This window comes from Anser brachyrhynchus, assembly GCF_964034855.1.
Source record: "Anser brachyrhynchus genome assembly, chromosome: 15".
NCBI classification, from domain to species: domain Eukaryota; kingdom Metazoa; phylum Chordata; class Aves; order Anseriformes; family Anatidae; genus Anser; species Anser brachyrhynchus.
In genome coordinates this window covers 2074733-2097020 of record NC_137733.1, presented here as the reverse complement: position 1 = coordinate 2097020, position 22288 = coordinate 2074733, and the positions used below count along the sequence as shown (strand labels likewise).

The window sequence follows — 22288 nt, the reverse complement described above, 5'->3', positions numbered from 1 at the left end:
ACATATTCTCTCTACCCTGTAACTTTCTGGATTCCTGTGCCAGGCAGAGTTTCAGAAGGCTCACTATCCTCTCCATTTCATTCATTTTATTATTTGCTCATCAACATCATCCCTTCGTTCTTGATTTTCACCAGTGCAAAGCATGTTATGAATGAAAATAAATAAGGTGTTTCTAAGAAAAACTTAAACCAGCCCTAGTGTGCTAGCAGAGGGTCAGATTTTTACAGATGGATCTGTAGCTGAAAGGTTTGAGACAACTGGTTACTGAATACCTTATGCTGATGTTTGTATCTCACGGGAACCGTGTGTTGTTAATGACTGCATCTGCAAGGGACAGAAAGAGTAAAGAGACAGAGTGAGAGTTTGTGCTGGGTTAACCTTCGCTAAAAGCCATGCTCCTGCCCAGCTGCTCACACTCCCACCTCAGTGGGACAGGCAGAGAAAACAGGAGGAACTGGAATGGGAAGGCTCATGGATTGAAAGTAAGACAGAGATCGCTTGTCAGTTATCACCATGGGCAAAACAGGCTCAACATTGGGAATATTAACTTATTGCCAAGTGAAATACATAATTTCAGGTAATTAGAAACAAAAAGAGAGATATTGAGACACCTTTCCTCCCTCCACTCCAAAGCTTTGCTCTTTCATTGCTGACTCCTACCCACCCCAGTGGAGCAGAGGAATGGGGGGCTACCAGGAGGACGTAGCAGCTCCTCCCTGCCACTCCTCGCCCTGCTCCCCGCAGGGCTGCCCGGGCTGCAGGGGCATCTCTGTGCATGGAGCCCCTCCTGCCCTCAGCTCACAGTGAAAACACATCAGTGTGTCGAGATCTTACCAGGCACACGGGGACGAGGATTACTTCCCCTGCCCATCAGTGCTGGCAGTCTTATTGAAGAATGGGCTGCAGAGCAGGAAGCCCCTGACCTTCAATGGTCAGGAATGAAAAATAATTAGCAAAAGGTTTAGAACTAAGGTATGGCTGAGAAACTGCCCGTGAGTAAAGGAAGAACAGAGCAAAGAGCTGCGTCCTCCAGGTTTTTATGCTCCTTTTGTCAGCATGGCTTGGAAAGTCACGTAAACAGAGATTTGTTGTTGATAATGGATGATTTATTGTTAATGGATGATGTTAATGGTGAAAGCACATCGCCTTCGTCTCTCACCTGGACTCAAAGACCAGATACAGAACTCTTGCCCAAGTCTGCATCACTGGCAGGAGGCTCAGCACTTTCTGCACTATGCATGAGCTACCTTTAACCCTCCTCAGAATAGTAGCAGACTCCCCTGACAAGCCCCAGCTCTAGGCTACTCTCAAAATATGAAGGGATGGCAGACACTAAGCTTGGCTGATCCTAGTTTTGCATTTCAAGTCTTTGCTCTTCCCCAGGTTTCCTGTGTGATACCAAGCAAGTTATTCACTCCTTCACTCATGTGAAGGGAATGATCACAATATTATTACACAATTTAATTTGAACAGAGACATTAAATTGCTGCTTTATTCAAAGAGAAATGCTTTGAGTAGATGTATCTTGACAACATTTTCTTAGGGAATGTTTTATTTCTTAGGGTCCACTGGTCATTTCTGTTGAAGGAGAAAGAAGATCACTCCCATGTGTATGGCTAAATATGGTAGGCAATGAAGGATGTTTGAATTTAATGGGAAGATGTATATGAGGTTAAATGTCAAGAGGTATATCTATAATGTATAACTACAATAGGTGGTGAAAAGGTGTTGAAGATGAAATCTGGGATAAGTAAAACTGTTATGTCCTGACTACAGTCCCCATTCCTGACTGCCCTGCGCCATTTGGGGTGGGGAGCAGGTAGATGGGTTGGGAGCAAAGGAGTGAAGTTAAGCTTGGGAAGGAGGGGCTGAGGGAATGAGTTTTAGCTTTGGTCTTTCTCACCATCCAACTCTATCTTAATTGGCAATATATTAAATTAATTTTCCCCAGGTCACCTCTGTCTTGCACATGATGGTAACTGGCAAGTGATCTCCCCGTCTCTATCTCAGTCCATGAGCTTTTCTATCTTACCTCCTCCCCATGTCCTGTTGAGAAGGTGGAGTGAAAGAGCAGCTGGGTGGGGGCCTGGCAGCCAGCCCAGGTCACCCAGCGCAGAGATAAAGCATTGTTTGCACAGAAAGTCGAGCTCAGACACAAACCTAGTTACCTAGAAGATCATAGCTATAATGTCAATGTCTACCACCCGGCCCAGGTGTATTTGCCGATCTAGGCATAAACACTTTATCAGTCAGAAACCAAAACAGATCACTGACTTCAAGAACAAAATGTCAGAGCCCCAGACCCAACAGTACCTATGGCTTTTCATCATTCTGTGTGACAGTTTGGTATAAAAGTGTGACAGGTTAGGTTATCCTCTTCTCTCCATTGTCCTCCAGTTAACCCCATATTTCTTCTGATTATCCTCATGTAGGCTTCAAGATAGCATGAAATAAACTCAATCTGATATTTGAAAACTATCTGGGAAAAACTCTGGTGCAAGCCTGTCACGCAACATTCCTTTTCCTGCAAAGCAGGTGTGAGCTGTAGGCTGGGATAATTATATAGTGTCTACCAACCTGACTCGCTGGCTTCTTCAGCTCCATACACTGCTGAGGCATGACGGCAGGCCATGTCAGTGGTCATGTGCGCTACTTTCTTTCCTAGACACAGCTGCACTGGAAAGACGTGGATGAAGTGAACAACTTTTGAAGCATTTTTGCTCCAAAGACTTGCCAGAGCTACATAAAGGTAAGAGCTTTCAAATTACTTTGAATCAGTACTGTGTTTACTCCTTACAAATAAAGAGAGGGATGTGGCAAGGATACGACAGGGAGCTCAAGGAGTATGACAGCTGTGGCTCTGGGCTGTAAATGTTAACTCTTTATAATTACATTGTCAAGCTTCACCAAGCTTTGGAAATCTGGAGGCAAAGATTGTTCCTAGGATACTTCACATGAAGATGAGAAAAGTAATAAGAATAGAAAGTTAGACTAATGCGCCATAGGAAAGGGCTTAGCTCACACACAAAAGCAGGGCACAAACCTGCTTTCTACAAATTAATGTTTATCCATAACTTTGTAAGAGTTGCTAGTCCAGTTGCTATGTCACGTTACTTAAGCTGTTCTATCAGTTTTCAAGTGAAGGACAAGTTCTGGACATTATTTTTACCTGGGTATAAATGAAATGCTGGCTACCCATGATTCAATGCTCTCAGTAGGGATTATTAATCTGTAAAAGAATCAAATAAAAGATGCAAATATCAAATTTTAAGGTAATGATGAAGTGCTGAAAGCAATTGTGTAAGGCTGCGCTCAGTTCAGACAGCTAGAAGGGAATGTGACAGCCAAAACTGTGTCAAGACAGTACAAAGGCAGAGACTGAAGTTGGTATTTCCTATCTTCTGCTGCTTGCTCAAATTTTAAGACAAGACATAACCACGTTTGGACCATGTTACTGCAGAATGGACATCGTATCTCCTTGATACAGTATTTCTGTATAGAGCAGAGCTGAGCAAAACCAAGACTAATTTGCTCATCATCACTGCTGCAGAACAGGAACTGAACCCATCTTTTTTTCCCCTCAGCACAGGTTAATGCACAAACCACTGGACAGTGCTTCCTTTTGGCAGTTAGTACTCTATTTCTGGAACGGTAATTAGGGAGGGAGAAGGTCTAATGCAATCTCATGGCCCAATCCTCCTCATTCTTCACAACAAGGGCCCTTTAAATGTGAGGCTGGTCATCTGAGGAAGGCAAGGGATTATGCCTCAAACAGTAAATTAAGGAGCAGGTATTAAGAGAGACATCTTGTTTACATCAAAGGTTCACACAGAAATCAGTGACAGATCTTATTTAGTATTTTAATTAATAACCTTCACAGAAATATAGGAGTGACTAATAAAACGTATGAATGAAGACACAAAGTTGGGAAGCATAAAATCTGTTGCACACGGAATGAGAGAGCCTAGACAATTGCCGTGACAGAATTTGTATCTGTTGTAATGCTACAAAGCTATACATTTAGAAAATACTATCAGGAATTTCAACTACAAATTCATTAGTAGGAAATTACATCAGAGGAGAAAGACCTACTACTGGTTGATGACAGCATAAATACAAGCCATCAGCACAATGTGACTGTAGAAGAGGAAAAAGTACTCTGGATTATACTATAGACAGCATTTCCACTAAATATAAAAAGACATTTATACCATTATATAGGTTGAGGACAGAGCTCATCTGGGCACTCATGTCCAAGAAGGATAAATTTACTGTACAGAAATGAGAAGGACGCAACAAACTGTGTAGTGCTGTGAAAGGCTGCAAAGAGATAGAAAAGCTCTCTGGGGGAGGACTTTTCTAAAAGGGTGATTCTGGCACAATAACAAGCAGGGATAAGCTCCCATGAATAAGTTTAGGCCAGAAGGTTTGTAAAAGTTTACAATATTTTGAACTGCTTTAGAGGTGAGAGCAGCAGGAGCAGATGCACTAAATTATAGACTTGAACTCCCTTCGAGGAGGAATAACCTAACTTAAACGTCTGACCTGGGACAGGACTGGAAAATCCAGGGAGTCCCTGCCTAGGCAGCAGCCTGGTGAGTCCACGTAGGCAGGGCCAGGCTGCCCTGCACACTGATTTGCATGCACGAATGCTGCAGCTGCCTGTGCAAGCCCAGCAACCAGGCGACCAGCCTTCCGGGTGCACATTACAGCAAGTGCACTGAAGGAAGACAAAAAAAAAGAAAAAAGAAAAAAAAAGAAAAGGTTTCAAATACGTTTGCATTTTTGTAACCATTTACAGTATCATGAAGGATAAAGGGCTTTCTGCAGATCGGTCCAAGAGCCAAGAGCTCTTTCTGAGGAGCTCAGCTCACCAGCATTTCACTCTTCAGTAAATGCTTCTTCCTAATTTTGTGAACAACAGTTATTCTCTTTGTGCTCTAAACTGCCATTTAAGCCACTGTGACTTGGATTACACATAAATATCTCCTTGTACACGAGGGAGAGGAGGAGCAACATCTATCTACACAATGACATTCTGGGTTCTTGCCCAGCTCTCTGGGTCAATAACAAAACCATTCCGATGGCTTCAACAGATGATCAACCTTCTTCCACTGACCGCCTGAAGCAGGGCCCTTACATATTGGCTGGTGAGTCAATGCGGCCAACAGACAAGCCAATGGAACCAAGTGAAGAGCTTGCAACAAGCAACATGGTTCATACGCAGCTGAATTCCCCATAGCTCCATCCTCTCCACTTGAGAGAGGAAACTGGTAGCCTGGTACAGGCTTAAAAATCAGAATAACCATAGGATTAAAACTGCAATTCTAGAGTAAAGAACTTGAAAAGGCAGCAGGGTAGCACAGTACTTTCAGAGCATCCTTCATTGATTTCATTGACAGGATGTCTACATCAGACATGTTGAATATTTTTTTAATGTCCAACTTTTTATATGCTGCCTGCTGTCATGTCTTTAAGCTTCTATTTTAAGAATACAAATAAACATATACCTGAATGCTGCTCCCCAACTCTTTGTTTATCTGTATTAGAGCTGGAACTCTTCCTTCCTGAACATCTGAAAAGCCTCGGCACATTGTGAATGTTACCCTAAACAACAAATTCTGGGCTAATGGGAGAAGACCTCTCCACTGAGGAATTCAGTGTTTCATTGCTGGCTGAAAACTAGAATTAACTGCTTTAATAAAGTAAAACAGATGCACTCAATATTATTCAAGCCACAGATGCAACTGCATGCCAACAATGGTGTTTTAATGGTCACTCTTTAAAATAAGAGAAATTGAAATTGTTTCATAAATGCAGCTGGAAGGGCTAATTGCCCAAGGAAACATTAAACTAGCAATGAGAGGAGAGCAAGAACACATCACAGCAAAGTAGTCTTTGGACTAGTATTCTCCAAACCAAGAGATCCCTGGTGAAAACTGCTATACCTCCACACATCCATGAAACCTGCAGATCACTTCCTATAGGATTTTAATGTTAATATTCCAACACACAAAACTAAAGTCAATGTCAAATCCCACACTGACATCAGCTGGAGCTGGAACAGGGAATAAATATTTTTCTCACAAAGCCTCTTGCTCCTGTCCTGCCTAAGATTCTGGATGCCATCCTGGTACACGACGTGACAGCCAGATAGGATAGCCTCGTGCTGGCTGCCATGATATGGATCCAGCTCTTAATGCCAGCTGTAGTACAGACAGGGTGCAGACAGCCCTTTGCAACTTTAGTCACTCTCACATAACCACTTCTGCCTACATTTTCTCCTCTACTCGAGAAGAAGTGCTGGCTGTTTTGTGCTGCTATGTCCACAACTAGGTCCTGGGAGTAGCACCACTGCTTCAGTTGGAATAGAGGCAGGCCAATGTGAAGTGCTCTTGAAAACACTTTGGAAACCGCATTTGGAGTCTGCAGTACAAGACCAACAATTAACCTTCTTGCTAAAAAAAGACTCAGTAAAATATGAAAAGGATTAGAAAACTCTGACCAGTTTTCACCACTGTACCACATCATTTTTAATTAGACCAATCTACTTCTGACAGAGAACTGCCACAGAACAGAACAGAGAGGCAAAGGAAGTGTTACCTGGGCTCTGACACGCACACACACCTGTGAATCCCATCTGCCTCTTCTCCAGGCTATAGGTTCTGAATCTGAATGGAGAAGAATTAGTGCTGCAGTCAACTTCAGTTCCTCAAATGAAATCATAAATACGTCATTGGCACAGGCTCATAAGACTAAAACAAAGGTATCAGCATTCAGGCAATGAGATTTCGGAAATGACAGTTCAGTAACTCCCAGTTCATGTTCTGCTGAGCTACACTTCAGTCAAAATGGACACAAATCCCATGGGGTAGACACTCCAGTCTCATGAACACCTCCATTTCAAGTACCACAATGTCACCCTAGGAGAGGTGCTTGTGGGCAACGCGCATTCCCATCAAAATTGGAATCAAGCTGGAAAAAATGCTTTTGAAAAGTGAAAAAATGGTTGATTTTCATACACTTTCATATGACTGCACTTCTGTCCATCATTGCAAATACACAACAACTGAAAACCCCTTCTGCAAAAAATATAGTAAAGACAGGAGGAAAATCTTTGTTCTCTTTGCAACTACTTCACCTATACATGGGAGGCCAAATGACAATTCTCTCAGGACTCCTGACAAGACTGTCCTCTGTGTGCCTTAGTTTCCCCTTTGTATAGCACAGATGACAGGGCCTGTGCCTCTCTGCAGGCACCTAGAAACGCATGTCAGACTAGTCTCATCTACAGGACTATTTAGCCATCGGGGATGCTCGGGAGGGGATGTGCAGAGGTGTGCGTGAATGCTGGAGAGTGCTCCCTGCCACGGAGTTCTGCATTTCACCAGCTTTGCTTGGCTGTGTGAGCACTGCTCTTCACACCAGAACACGAGGGCCTGGAGCAAACCCAGAGGAAGATGATAGAAACTGCCATTGCCTATTCTCCCCTAGGACATGTCCTTCCTGGAACATAAAGACTTTGCACCTTCCTTTCTCTGAATTGGATCTTTGTATATATGCCTCAGGGCAGGATTTGCTTTCTCTCTCTCTTTCTTTTTTTTTTAATACTAATTTCCACGGGATGTAAAGTGAGTTTTAGTTTCCAGTGCAAAATCTGAACCTGCCCACATGTAGAAGAGACTGAGACTTCAGAGTAGAGAAGGCACAGACTTGTTTCTGTGCTCCTCGGCCTGCATGTTCCTGCCTGCAAGTTAGGTAGTTTGCAATTCCTTAAGCCAGTCTCAGGTGCTCCAGACAAACCAAGCCCCCATGTCAGGAGTGCACAGGGCTCTGCTCTGCCCTTGTGGAGAGCTTTTTGCCCAGCATGACTGCAGACAAGACACCTACACCACCTCCCTCTGTATTAAGTGTGGGCCTCCTACACGCTGCTGGGTTCTGGAGGACCCAGATGACCTAATGTTTACAATATGTTTATAGGACGTTTTCCTGTTCTTTCCTATTCCTCTTCAGGAGTTGTTGCCTGATAGTTCTCCTTACCATTTTTTTCTACAAGGTTCCTTAGTAACACTGCCCATTCTCTGCTGTGCCTTCCTTGCCAGCAGACAATCACCTCCAAGAACGGAGAGGAAAGGCTCCAGCTATAACCCATGGCAGTAACACTTAGAGATTTGGGGGCTCACAGCCCCAGAGGGCTCTCAGACATCACAGGCCCAGTAGCAACCAAAAACTGAGAGTGACCACTTATGTGGTAAATAAAAGGGCCTCCTGAGTTGCATAGAGCACTCCAAGGAACGCTGTTCTGAGCCTCTGAGCTTGCAGTGCTCAGGCCCAGAAGTTAGCTAACCCCGGGGCGCTTCCTCCCAGGGAGGCTGAGGAAGCTCCTGCAGACGCTGGGCCCAGCTGCCCATCCAGTTGGAATCGCAGAATATCCCGAGTCAGAAAGGACCCGCAACTCCTGCCCATCTCTGGGGCAGGTGCTCCACCACAACACAGGGGGCTACCGGCAGCACTACTAACTGCCTGACGAGACACTGAGGGCGATGCACGTTCAGGGCACCACCTTTATCAACACCTACAGCCTGTGGCTTCAGAGCTCAATGCCTCTGAAACATAGACAAGGTCTACCCTCCGTATTCCTGGCTGCTGCCGAGTCAGACGTCACTGGTTTGTCTCCTGCATCGCCTGCCCTATGCATTTAGCTGGTGCTGTTGTACCAATACCTTGCTGGGTGGAGTAAGCATTAGTCAGTGCTTGCTCGCATTCAGCTGTTAGCTTGCAATGTTCTCACTATGTTAACCATTATTATTATTATTCCCTCCTGCTCTGGGCTTCACGACAGGCCTTTTGCCTGGGCCTACAGTCACTGGATGAAATTCAAAATCCCTTCCTTCTTTTTCCTGTTTTATGAGTGAGATGAATTGAACAGAAATGTCATCAGAACGGACACCACCCAGTATTTAGTGTATGATGTTTAAGTACCAAGATAGCAATAAGCCAAAAAAATTGAACACACTCCCTAAATTTTTGCCCACTGATCTTTGTCCTAAAGAAACAGCTCATGGGGCCATCGACACTGGCTAATGCAACATTTGTCTATTATCGCACTTCTGAACCTGCAGTTACTGCTGAGACTCTTCACCATTGATCATGGCCCTCCCTTGGCTCTCACTGCATCATCTTACCCAAGGCCTCTTGATTCTCAGCTGTTGTTTTTTCTTCTCAGTGAGATCCTCTTGAAGGTTCCCCGTCGGCCTATTGATACATCTGACATTCCCGGTCTGGTTTAGCTTCTCTACACCAAGTATACTGAGATACACTTTTCCCCATCCCTCCTCTCCAATCCATATATTAGCAATTTTCTCCAACTTGCTTGGCCTTAACATGGCCAATATTGTATTTCTGATGTTTTCTCTACACCATCCCACTTATTAGCTTTATTATTCATTCTGCTACCATTTTCACTTCCCTCTCATCCAGGTCTGTGACAATTACAGCACTTCTTAGTGATTCTTTTAAATACCTTCTTTTCTTCCTCCCTAGGACTGGTATTTCATTTCATCATGCCAGACTCCCCCCCCCACCTTTTGCACTCCCCCCTACATCTTGCCCCTCAACACACACTGAAAGCAGGCCTGCTGAGATCATTTTGCCCTGTTCAGAAATTTCCATGCTCCTCCAGTTTGACTTCACATATTCATGCAGCTTGTGCTGGCTTGCCACATGTTACATTTCTCAGTCTCTACTTGCTTATCCAAATGTCTCTTAACATAATCCCTCATGACTGCGTCGGACGGCCACAGCCCCGACCCAAAACAGGGAAGGCACCTGCATGGTGACACAGGACACGTAGCTGGACCGCAAGGTGCTCCGTGGAGTTACCTAAGCCTCTGAGCAGCCAGTAACCCTGTGCCAGACTCATTCGGCAGCCCTCAGAAGCATCTGGTTGAGGAAGGTGATTCTCCCCCTCTACTATCTTGTGGTCTCACCTGCAGTGCTGCTGGGACCCCCGGCACAAGGGGGACAGGGACCTGTAGGAGTAGGTCTGGAGGAGGCCACAAAAATGATCAGAGAGCTGGGGCACCTCTCCTATGAAAAGAGGCTGAGATTGATGGGGCTGCTCAACCTGGGGAAGAGAAGGATCTGGGGAGACCTTAATGCAGCCTTTCAATATATAAAGGGGGCATGTAAGAAAGACAAACGAAAGACAAACTTCTTTTTTTAAATAAAACAGTGCCTGTATGACAAGATAAGGGGCAATAGCTTTAAACTGAAAGAGTAGAGATTTAGATTGAATATGAGGAAGAAACATTTCACGATGAAGGTGGTGAGGCACTGGAACAGGTTGCCCAGAGAAGCTGTGCATGCCTCACAGGTGGGGCTTTGGGCAACCTGGTCTAGTGAAGGATGTCCCTGCTCATGGCAGGGAGGTGGACTACGTGATTTTTAAGGTCCCTTCCAACCCAGACCATTCTGTGATTCTATCTTTGGTGCTTTTTCCCGCATTAAGCTTTGGTGCTTAATGGAATAATTAACACCTTTCTATTCACAGTAATACAAACGCACATCTGTAGCTGTGTCCTCCTCCTCCCCCTCTCCTGTGTTGTGAACAGTCCCTGCTAACACCTGCAAAACACACATACTTTGTGGCCTGATCTTGTTCGGAGCCTCAGGTAGCACAGTCATATTTAATGACGATCTTGCCCAACAAAAGCATGTCACAGTAGTGATGAGACAATAGTTTCACGGTACAGAACTGGTCATAGCAATGGTGATGATAAGGTTGCACAATAAGCAGACGAAAGATCCAAATTGCCATGGGTTGCACAGTTGCATGCTCTGACTTAATGATACACGAAGGGCTTTTACAGGTGCTCTGAAGTGTGATATTCCCTTCCTTGATCATTTTGACAATCCATAGAAAAAAAATTACAACTTTTCTCTAAAGGTAACACTTTCAGTCCCACTGAACACTTTGCATAGTGTTTTCTGGGTGAACAGTTTTAGCTTTCCAACACAAAGAAATAAGTAAAGAAATATTGTAATTTCTGTTCCTCCTTCCCATCTTCCTCATGAGGAAGTGTAACAGTAACTGACCACACTTCAGTCTGTGAAACACACAGAACATTAGAAGTGCTGGTTTTCCTCTACATGAAATCCAAGTGTAAGAACTACAGAAGGAGGCACTGACAAGTGCAGGGCACTGAAAGTCACTTACAGGAGATGTTTTGTACTGCTTTTGGCAGGTGAACTACAGAGATGGCTAGTGAGAAGGGACGTGTGGAAATTCCCATGGTTATGTATGAACAGCAAGAACCCTACAGGCAAGAACCCTCTGCACCAGAGTACTGCAGCCAAGAGGGTAAGCAGCTTTTGCCAGGAGGGCGTTGGAAAGAGCGCGCTCTCTGTGGTTGTGGGGCAAACACTGATAGCTGTTTTCCAGACCATAACTAAGCCACCTCGTGAAGGGCCCGGCTTTGCTAGGACATGATGGGTTTAGAAGGTGCCTGTGCCAGTGTATAAAATGCAGCGTGGGGTAGGCAAGCTGGTATGATCTCCTAATGGGCACGCCCTTAAAATGGAAAACATACATTTGTGTTGGTTTAGTTACTCATTTTCCTAACAACAATTGCTTTATTGGAAAAGGAGTTGCAAACGTCTTTCTACAGTAATTCCATATTGCTAACAAGCAAGTGTTCAGCCAGCAAACTCTGTACACAGACTGGCTATGTCTTACTTAAACTGTGATCTAGTTTTCCAGAGGACTGGCCTATTCCCAAACACTCCTGTTGCCCAGAGCTGCCCTCCCTAGATGAGTCAGTTTTGTACCTGGGTTGCGTAGCGATGAGCAACCCTTCCCCGGTGCCATCTCACAGGGAACATCACGACTGAAGTGCTGGCATTTCAGCTCAATGACTGCAAGCAGGCACCGAGAGCTGCTGTACTGCTGGGTTGGCTTTTTGCTCTGAAATTAGGCATTGCTCTCATACTGACACTCCTTTGTCTTCTGCCTGTTGGAGCCCATGCCCACTGAAAGACACTCTGGTATCAGTGGTTTTACCTCTTCTGCCTTCCTGCTATTGAGGAAATCGCCACTCACCAGACAGGAGTGGAGCAGAAACCAGAAGGGGAGGTCAGACGGTGGCTAATGAGGCTAAATGTGTAAGCACTGGGCCTCTGAACGTCACTCATTTCAGAGCACTTTACTCTGATCAGCACTTTGTACACATTTTTCTTTACAAAGATCTGTCTGGTCTCTTTCTAAACACTCAGAAGAACTTACAAGAGGTTGGGGACAAAAAGCCTCACTTCAGAACTACTCAGCCATCCAAGAGACAGGCACTGACGCACCTAACGCTGAGCTGCACTGTCCTGTCCCGGTGTGGAGAGCCACAGAGGAAGCAGATTCTTCACAAAACATCCCAAGTGATAATTCTCTTATACACAAAACATTCCTCTTTCAGATAGAGAGGAAATTCTTTACTTTGTAATTTCTTACAAATTTCTTTTTCTACAAATAAGCCTTCCGTCTCCCCCTCAAAAAAACAAAAACAACAGAAAAACTACAACAAAATTGAGGTGTCACTAACCAGGTACTTTTTTTTTTTTTTTTTTAAGAGCAAAAGGTATGATGGAATTCCTTGGCTGGAAACTGAAGCTGGATAAAATTTCAGACTAGAGAAAAGATTCCAAATATTAATAGTAAAGGTAGTAATCATTGAAACAACCTAGTTAGAGGTACTGTTGATTTTGTTTTTAAAATTAGACAAAGCGTCACTCTGATGCTATGCTGGAGTAGATGCAGTCAAAGCCTTCATGTTGAAAAAAGTATTTCATTTCTTGGCTTATGTTATACAGAAAATGAGAGCAGCTAGTCATTGTGGTCGCTTTTGGCTTTAAAAAATCTGTGAATCAAATCAATAGCATTTGTTCCCTATCCTGTACCTCACTGAGTCATGTCAACCTCCCCTGTGAGGCACCTTCCAATGCAGCTGCTTTGACTCCAAACAGGGCTTTTGGGAGGCATGAGCAGGATGTATTTTTGTGTTACTGTTTTTCTTTTCATAGGTGGTTATGAATATCCTCCTCCTCCACCTTACTCCTATCATGAAACAACCACCGTTGAGCAACCAGGTATGTGCCAGGGGACTCTGTTTCTGACAACGTTCATAATTCTACTGCTAACAAAAGCAAAATGGTTTTGGTTTTCAAGTCTACAAAGATGGAGTTTTCTGAACAATCACAATCTAAGAAGATAGAAAATTTCCCCAGAAATGTTGGAAGATAACCTAAGATGACAGACTCAGACTCATTTTCCAAAAGTTGCCAGTCTGCAGAAGCACTCTTTTTTTAAACCAGCTAGAACTTTCAGAACAATTATTTTAAGTCCAGATTATTTTATTGTTCCTTTTCTAGTAACCTTTATGTAAGCGGACAAGCTCAAAGGAGACACTGAGGAAAGGCTTCAAAGAAAGTTGAATACCATCTCTTATGGGAGGGAAGGAGATGCATTTGTTTTTTAAAATCCCTAAGACCAGGAGACAAACTCAGATATCATACATCCTACCCGTCTAACAGACACTACCTTCCCATGCCCAGATCTTTGTTTTAGGCTACAGTTTGAACGTACCCTGAATTTGTTTTAGGAGCCTTAAAATGGTATTTTTCACTGAAAATATTTCTGTAAAAAAATCTTTCCCGTAGCTACCAGGTGCACAATTCTCAAGGAGGTATAACATACTCAAATCCAGACTAAAAAGACATGAGGGAAGTTACAGACATTACTAACTGGAGTCATGCCGGCATCTGACTGATGACATTTGTATAATGGAATAATTACTTTTCTGAATTTCTTGTAGTTACTGAAAAGCCGATCCAGAAAGCTCCTCTATATCCTTCAAATCCTTTTCTTCAGGGAGAACACACTTTTTCACAATACGTTAAATATCAGAAGATAAACTCTCAGTGTCAACGCTGAGCAGTGGAGACTGCCTGACTGTAGAGATTTTCCTGTAAGCAGCTCCCTGCATATGTCTTTATCCATGCAGATACTGGCTGGTAGAAGGAATGTGTTGGGATACATAGAACAAACATTACAGTAGTTCTTGTGAATATGCCTTTAGTCGATACTAGTAACAGAAGTGGCTCTAGATTGGTCATTTTAAGAACCTACATTCTACAACTAAGAATCAATAATGTGTAAAATACTCCACATCCTCCTAATTTTGCTGCTTCTTGTTTCCTCTTAAACTCAGTTTACCTGGTGTCTCAGCCTCCGATCATAGTAGCAGGAATCTTCTCAAGCAGACCAACATCCACAATATGTCCTTCCTGCCGCCAGCACATCACCACACAGGTCACCTACAGGCTGGGCAGACTGTCTTACCTTCTGTGCACCAGCTTGTGTATGGTTGGGTAAGCTTTCATGTATACATTGGAGATTCTTCGTAGCAGAAGTTTAAAAAGATAGATCCATTAAAAAATAAAATTCTAGTTAATGCTTATATAGACAGTTAGCCCTTCTCTGTACATCCTAAGAAGTCAGTCTGTCCATACTAGACACAGTCATCATGGCTGCCAGGGATGCAATCTGTTGCTAAATTTAACCAAGTATGTTATTACTTTTCATAAGACAAGTAAAAATTAGTAGATTATTCACTTCCCTACCATAATTCAGAATCAGACTAATGCATAAGATGTTAGCGGTGAAGATGATTAGCCTTTAGGAAGACAATTTAAATATTAAGAAACCTGGGAGTCAAGTGGATTCATACTGTGAAATGGCAGACAGAGTAAGACAAAGAATAGAGGAAGCCAACAAAAAGAAAAGTTAGTAAATCACTTCATGTATGTCCATTTCCTCTTTGCCTGTAGGTGCTGTTTTGGATGCTGCTTTGTACCTTTCTTCGTGAAGATCTTCAAGGATGCAGACCATTACTGCCCATGCTGCCATTTTCATATTTATAGATACAAAAGACTATAAGGACAGAGTTTATGCAACCAGGTGATGCCAAGTTTCTGCTCCCTAATGGTGTAAGATTCCACACGTAAAACTACTGCCAGGAAACCTAGGAGTAGGCTTTGGTTCTGCAGCTCCCTGGCTAAGTCATCTGGAGTTTACCATACCATGGTTAGACTGACTTTAAAATGGAAAGCCTTAAAGACTAATTTACATTTTCACTTATTTCATGCTCTGTTTGAATAGTTCTCTTGAGTTATAAAGTGACCAGCTAGTGAGTACTTCAGTGCTGCTACTACTACCCTCAGATCTCCAACCCAGCTGGGACACAGACTTTTCAACCCACCAGGCATGAAAAGCACATTTTAGAGAAGCACTTACCTTATATGCACTGAAACTGACTGGTTGGGATCTTCTCTCTGTTCTTTGTATGTGACCTACCCCTGCAGGGCTGTGAGTGGTACAGGGGTAGCTGATTATTCTTATTATTTATTGATGAAATGCCGTTATGAGATTGTCATTGCTGTGTTACATATGAGATACAACAAATATTCCCATTGCTGAAGGCACCCTGTTCATGCTCCGGAAGATCCGTAGAAACCATGTAGCTAGAAGAACCATAAAGCGTCCCATTTAGCCTGACGCTATTTGACGAAAATCTGTATTTTAGTTCTTCAGGCAATTAAGCCACAGAAAGAAGGTTGTGTTGAGGGACTGGGGTAGAGGCAGCATCCCAGCACTCACCCACTCCACTTCCCAGAACCAGACCCAAGTGCTGACATGCTGACGTCTCCTGAATATCAGGGCGGCTGCAAGAGCCTCGTACCACTGGGGAACAGAGTCCGGCAAGCTGGGGAAACCACCAGCCCACATACTGGTGTGGAGGAGGCCAGGCCAGAGGCAAGGCAAAAACTTCCCCAGCTGCGACACAGCTCGCAGGGAGCCCATGAGCACGAAGCGTGTTGGTGCAGAGCTGCTCCAACCGACCTGCGACGTGAGAAAACCTCTGGATTTTCCTTGGTCCGCACCAAGCTGTTCACGAGCCAAGCCTGCTTCTTGTGATTCTTTCAGCAGAACATTCGATCTACCCGTGCTCCTTCCCATAGCTTTTATACAAAATCATCACAAATTCAAACTTTCAGTAGTAAAACAGCCAGAACTTCCTAGTCAGCGTTCGCCGCTGGGCTACCGACCTGAGGGAATCCCCGGACAACACCGGTTCTCCTTTCCCGCCTCCCGCTCAGCCGCGCTCCCCAGGCACCTCACGGCCCCTCCTGCCCGGCCCGGCCTCCCCGCTGGGGCCCCGGCCCCGGCCCCGGCCCCGGCCCCGGCCCCGGCCCCGGCCCCGGCCCCGGCCCCGGCCCCGGCCCCGGCCCCGGCCGGCTCTCGGCCGCCCCCTGGCGGGCTCAGGCCCGCGGCGGGGCAGAGCTGCCCCCCGGGCGCCCGGGGCAGGCCCCGAGCCGAGCCCAGGCACAGCCACAGGGAGGAAGGAGGGACGGGGCTGGGCCCAGCTGGAGCAAGGGGATCAGAGGAGATACCAGGCAGCCTTCGGCTTCCATCAAACCCCGGCTCCTGGGCCCCGTTCAAAACCTGCTCTGCCCGAGCAGAACGCCATTCTACCTCATCGCACTCAGCCTTCTTCAGCTGTTTTACACAGGAGAGGCAGAACAACCCCACAGGCTCTTAGCAGGACTGCCTGAGGGTGCCAGGACTTCCACGAGTCTGTGTCCCACCAGCACCCCCATGGGGAGCTTCAGTCCCCCAAATACAGAGCTACTGCCAATGCCGAAACTGCTGCACTGACCGCACGCATGCATGGGATCTCTTCTGGACTGAGACTCAGATTTGTTAATCAGCGATGCTGTGATTGCTATCACACAACGACAGTAACAGCGTGATCATGCTTCTGCCTACTTTTTAGGAGAGCTAAGTAGAGATACTGCTTTCTTTGAGGTTGTGCTCGTTGTAGGAGAGCCACAGGTTTACAAGCAGACTAGAAATGAAGAACATGTAAAACCAGGTGCAACCAATGCCCTATACACAGCAAGCACATCATTCAAAACTTTTTAGTTTCCTTCACTTGTGTAGCTTCTTCCATTTGCTTTATCACCACAGCTTCTGAACAAGTCTTTCCACATCCCTCTCACATATCTGCAACTATATCGATCTGCAACCATGTAGAAGCAACCATAGTCTTTTCAAACAACTATTTTACTGCAGTTCTTAGTGTACTTACAGGTTACTGCATAGCCAGGTTGGACACGCTGTTGTATTTGAATGCAACACCCTCTCACTCCTCGAACAATAACATCAACTGTGAAGCATTAAGGCTGTGGGGACAGACGGGGTAGGTCTGAACAGGAGCACCCTGTCCTCACTTCAGGCACAGAGACCATAGCCGAAGTGTGTTGTCAGCACTCGCTTACAGGAGCATCTTGACCTGGCTGAGAAAACCATGGGCTTCCTCAGACCTTCCGTGCCTCAGGAGAAAGGAACCGTGAGGCCTGCCCGCCCTCAGATTACACACCTCACCTCCTTTCTGCTGCCCGTGCAGACCGCACATGTCGAGATCAATGGCAGAGGGGAGGCAGCATATGAACACTGCTTTCATGAAGCTGAAAACAAGTAACTTGTGTGACAGAAGGAAAACCTTGAAGCCTGAATGCCTAACAGAACAACTCTGGCCTGCTTTGGAAATAGCAGCCCTCTTCCTTGTAGAAACACGGGTTCGTGTTTTTAACGAATTTTATAACTGCAGCTGCTTATGGGAAGGTTGAATAAAAAACTACCAAGGAATTGAGGCTTTAATTAATAATTTGCTCTCAGAAACTATAGAGTTGTTACAAAAAAAAGAAAAAAAAAAGAAAACAAACCCATACCCGGAGCCTGTATTTACTGACGGTCTTAACATCCAAAAAACTGCTAACTTGAAAAAGCCCAGAGAGGATTTAAATGTGACTACTGAGAAGATATTACTGCTACTAATAGAAAGAAGTTCAAAAAGTAAGTTCAAAAAGTGAGTGTTGTGATTTCTTGTTTTCTATAACTAGACCTCCCCACACCCTAAAATTTAGGGACTGTTTGCTTCCACTGGTTATGTACTCCAGATACACACAGGGAGGTCCTCTAAAAAAAAAAAAGTGCATTTTTTTCATAGACATTCAGTTTTGTCTGCGAATCTGATGAGAAAACTAAAACTGACTTTTTTTTAATATGTAAATAAATACCAGCCAGAGTTGGCCTACATGCGTGCATTGGCAATGCAGCTTACTCAATACCACACACATGACAGATAATCATAAGCTCTAGGTAGCATCGACTCCTGATTTTTCCTGAATTTGTGCCTGTTACAGCCTAACACTGCCCCAGTGGCACCCAGTAAGCATTTGCCAGCAGGACGCAGTTTGTACCGGCTGTACACGAGCCCCGATACCCGCGCTGTGCTGCCAGCGCTCCAGCGGGTGGCAGTGTTACAAGCAAAATCAGAATTCTGAAAAGTTAAAGATATTGAAAGCTATAGGTTTGAAGAATGCATCAGAAATTAGTTCTCAGAGTGGCATTCCCCCTTGTGCAGTCATCTTAAACTACCTGGAGCTCGTCTTTATTACAAATAGCATCTATTTAGCTAGTAGCATATTTTTAAATGGCCACAGCTAAACTAGTGTAGATTTGTGCATGCGCTTTTGCTTGAGGAGTATATATAAGAAGTATGAGAACTCCAGTGTTTAAACAGAGAATAATACAAGTGTACTTTTTTTGCTGTGGTGTATGAGTAAGTAAAAACCATTACACAACTATTTTCCAGACAAATCAAACTCATGTGTAGCCCAAGCCAACGTCTGTGCTACAGCAAGCAGAGGCTGATGTTTCAGTCTGGCAGACACCACAAATTGAAAAGACACCTCACCTTTTTGATGAGAACAGCAAAAAACAAGAGGCACTGTTGAAAATTGTTGCTAGTAACAAAGCAGGTGTAATTCAGAGTTCCACAGATCATCACCTATCATGCTTAAATTGATGCAGCTGGGCATCACTTAGCCTAAGCTGTGATTTAGTGCCAGAATGATCCCATGCAACAAACCCGTCATTGATCTTCCTCAGGACTTGAGCACAGCAGGTGGTAAATTATGCTACCTGGAAACAAACTGTCCAAGATCTGTATTTGAATTGTTTTCACATTAAACAAAAGCTGATAGAAGTGTTTGGTACAGCCCTGAGGGCAGTAGTACATCTTGACCCCAATGCATTTCTCTTTGTCTATGGCTCCTATAAATGCTTTCATTAAACTGGCCTCTCCCATCCACTTGTTCCCTGTCCCCTGCATCACAGAAACACAGCATCATCTAGGCTGGAAAAGGCCTTCAATATCATCAGCCATCTCCCAGGCTGAACACATCGGTCACCTTGCTACAGTAGGATCTCTGCAGAACAGCACAAGGCTCCAGTCATAGGAATATAGCTAAAAAAGGGGCTCTAGACCACAAAGGGGTGGGTGGGTGTGTGGGTGTGATGGGGTGGCAGTGAATACCAAGCTATTAAACTAGGTGGATGCAGGGAATTTTACTGAAGAATACAAAGGCTCTTACAATATTGACATCGTTTAGAAACCTAGAAGCTCCGAGAGCAGTACAAGCTTGGTAGTAAAATTTCTCTGGTGAGCTATTTGCATACAGGAACCTTCATGGTGACTCCCAGGGACCTGCACGAAGACCAGACCCAGCTCCTCCGGCCTTCTCAACCCAGTGGCAGAAGTAATGGGGCAAGGAAGGCCATTCTAGGGGCTGCCCTGGCTTTCACATGATAACAAGGTCAGTAACTCTGCATCCTCTGGTGACCCAGCCTCCTTAATCACTTTGACCTAACAGGAAGTAACACCACGATGATAAAATCCACAAGCAGCCAGACAGACATCAGCCAGTTTTTTTCCACCATTTCAAATATTTTTAAATGTTAGGGTTTTTTTCTATCAATTTTAAAATCTGTCTGTGAAAGAGTAAGCTTCACCTTTAAATAACAGTGAATACACATCAATTTGGATAACATTTAGAAGGCAAGTGCAGAAACAAATAATCCTGAATATATACATAACAGAAAGAAATGATGCATATGATTTCAGATGTGCAGAGGATATTAGCAAAAGTAGTCAAAACATTTTTGCACCAATATCTGGAGGCACAATAGCTTATACAAGTATTTTATAAGAAAGGCAGACTCCAGCTGCTGCCTGGTGTAGCCCCTTTTTCAGATCCTAAAGGCCAGGCTCATTTAAAAGCAAAGGATAAATGACACCAGGCCACACACATGCTAAACCCTGACTCTCCCTATCTCAATATCCAAATGCTTGCTTAGATCCTCTGAGGAAAAACGGGAAGAGATAAAACCATAGGAATTGCTGCAGAACTCAGCATTTACCCTCTGGCCAAGTCTACTTACATTATGAATGTCATTCTTGACATGATTTAGTTGAATTTTGCAAAATTCATCTCCTCCGTCTAATCAAAATCACCTTGACTTCTGAGCAACGCTTTCACTTTTGTTTCTTTTTGAAAAAGGAACGGACAAGACACAAATCCAGTGTTTACCCTTATCTATTTTATTTACAATATATACAGTTCCTACAGGAAAAAAAAAAAGATTTCTCACAAAGGTTATCAAATAGCAAAACACAGCGTCGCTTAGATCTACGTACTGACGCCTGCAGCCAGCACAGAGCCCGCAGGACTGAGGGCGGTCCAAGCTCCAGGTCTGAGGCTCTAGGGAGCAGCAGGCTGGGTCCCAGCTCCGAGGGGCAGCAGCTGAGGTAGATACAGCACCGGGCACTGCACGTCCAGCGGCACGACATCGGCCTGATCCCTCTGACGTGTCTTGCAGCAGTACGAATTCGTCCTGGTGCTGCTTAAGCAAGCCTTCTTGTATAAAGGGTGTTTTTGTTGGCTGTCACTCTCTAGTCAAACTATTTCACTGGTGTGATTTGCTTAGATTTCACAGAATGCTTTGGACTCCTTTAGAATAAAAGGCACTATGTAAATCTACAGGAACAATTCTTGCTATTTTCAAGAATTCAGACGGGCCGCTAACATCATGGTGCTCTGATCCTGTGTACCATGAATTTACATCCTTATTGCTTAACACTTATCATCATCAAGTTAATTTAATGCATTTGCTCTTATCCAGATAATTCCAATATCTGAATTAGAAATGGAAAGCACAGTAGCTTTGAAGACTGTACTCTTGTAAATTTTTAGAATGAGCTAAACAAAGATACTGCACCTGAGAAAACCTCCATTCTTCCTCTTCTCTTCATAGCTGTGTGTGTTTCTACATTTGAGTAACAAGTTATTTGTGCTCCAATTTTTTTTTTCCATAAAAAACTTCAGTTACTGGAAATAGTGCATACGGAATGCCTTAATGTATTGTCTTTTCAAAATTGGTGTGGGAGTTGCACAAATACTGAAGCATGTAAGAACTAGTCATCTAAAAATCAAAAGGCACCCAAAATTTACTTTGTTAGCAGTATTTTCTTCTGAAATAGGAAGTATTGCGATTTCATAAGATATTCCCTAGAAGCTGCCAGAATCCCATAAATTAGTCCTAAAAGTTAGTGACATTCAGATACAAACTCGATTTCATATCTGTCTACCATAACATTGAATTCACAAAATAGGGTGTACTACTGCTGATCAGAGTACCTAATTTTACGGAAGTATTTTGAATACAAACCCTGATATTTACTGAAAGCCTGTAGAGACAACCCAAGTACTACTAGTAAAAGTACCAGTTGTCTTGGATTGTGTTACCTTTCTCACCAGTTCAATGCAAATACAAGTCAAAGGAAATCTTGATCCATTTAAGGCATGCCATTTAAGCACTTCCCTCTACCTGTAACCTATGTACTCAGACGACAAAAGCAATGTAAACAACTAGTTTGCTTTGACTGGGAATTAGAGACTGTTAAAAGCACCACGGCATATAAATTAAAAAAACTCAGACACACCTAATATTGGAGATTAATGCATTTTTAAAGCTATATGAACAAAATATCTTAAAATTCAATTTAAAAATACTTGCTGGTGTTTTCAGTTATCACCAGCACCCACATCTCAGAAAAGAAAGTATAAAGGCCATCACATGTATACAACCCCTACTAAATGTTTATTGGTAGGTCTGAGAAAAGGAAGCTTCTAAGAACTTTGTTTTGGTTATGAATACAGGGAACACACTACAGAGGGAACCTATCACTCTATTAAGAGAGCTTACCTTTAGAGACTCCAGATTTTAACTTTACACCATGTATAATATTAGACTTGAGAATCTGGACAACAAAATTTT

The 22288-nt window shown here is 43.8% G+C and overlaps 1 protein-coding gene across 1 annotated transcript; it reads left to right on the top strand.

Annotated features, from left to right (window-relative positions):
* Positions 1–2581: 2581 nt before the first annotated feature.
* Positions 2582–15479, top strand: LITAFD (LITAF domain containing). The gene is made up of 5 exons (XM_080557128.1): positions 2582–2749; positions 11247–11362; positions 13069–13134; positions 14256–14415; positions 14875–15479. Exons 2-5 carry the CDS (start codon positions 11260–11262, stop codon positions 14981–14983), a joined length of 438 nt encoding a protein of 145 aa, XP_080413254.1. The 5' UTR covers positions 2582–2749; positions 11247–11259; the 3' UTR covers positions 14984–15479.
* Positions 15480–22288: the final 6809 nt, after the last annotated feature.

What these genes read in the sequence shown, in the direction of transcription:
- LITAFD (XM_080557128.1), top strand. Translation starts at nt 11,260, where the DNA reads ATGGCTAGTGAGAAGGGACGTGTGGAAATTCCCATGGTTATGTATGAA. An exon ending in AACCACCGTTGAGCAACCAG is followed by an intron (nt 13,135 to 14,255) that starts GTATGTGCCAGG and finishes TCTTAAACTCAG; the next exon opens with TTTACCTGGTGTCTCAGCCT. An exon ending in ACCAGCTTGTGTATGGTTGG is followed by an intron (nt 14,416 to 14,874) that starts GTAAGCTTTCAT and finishes CTTTGCCTGTAG; the next exon opens with GTGCTGTTTTGGATGCTGCT.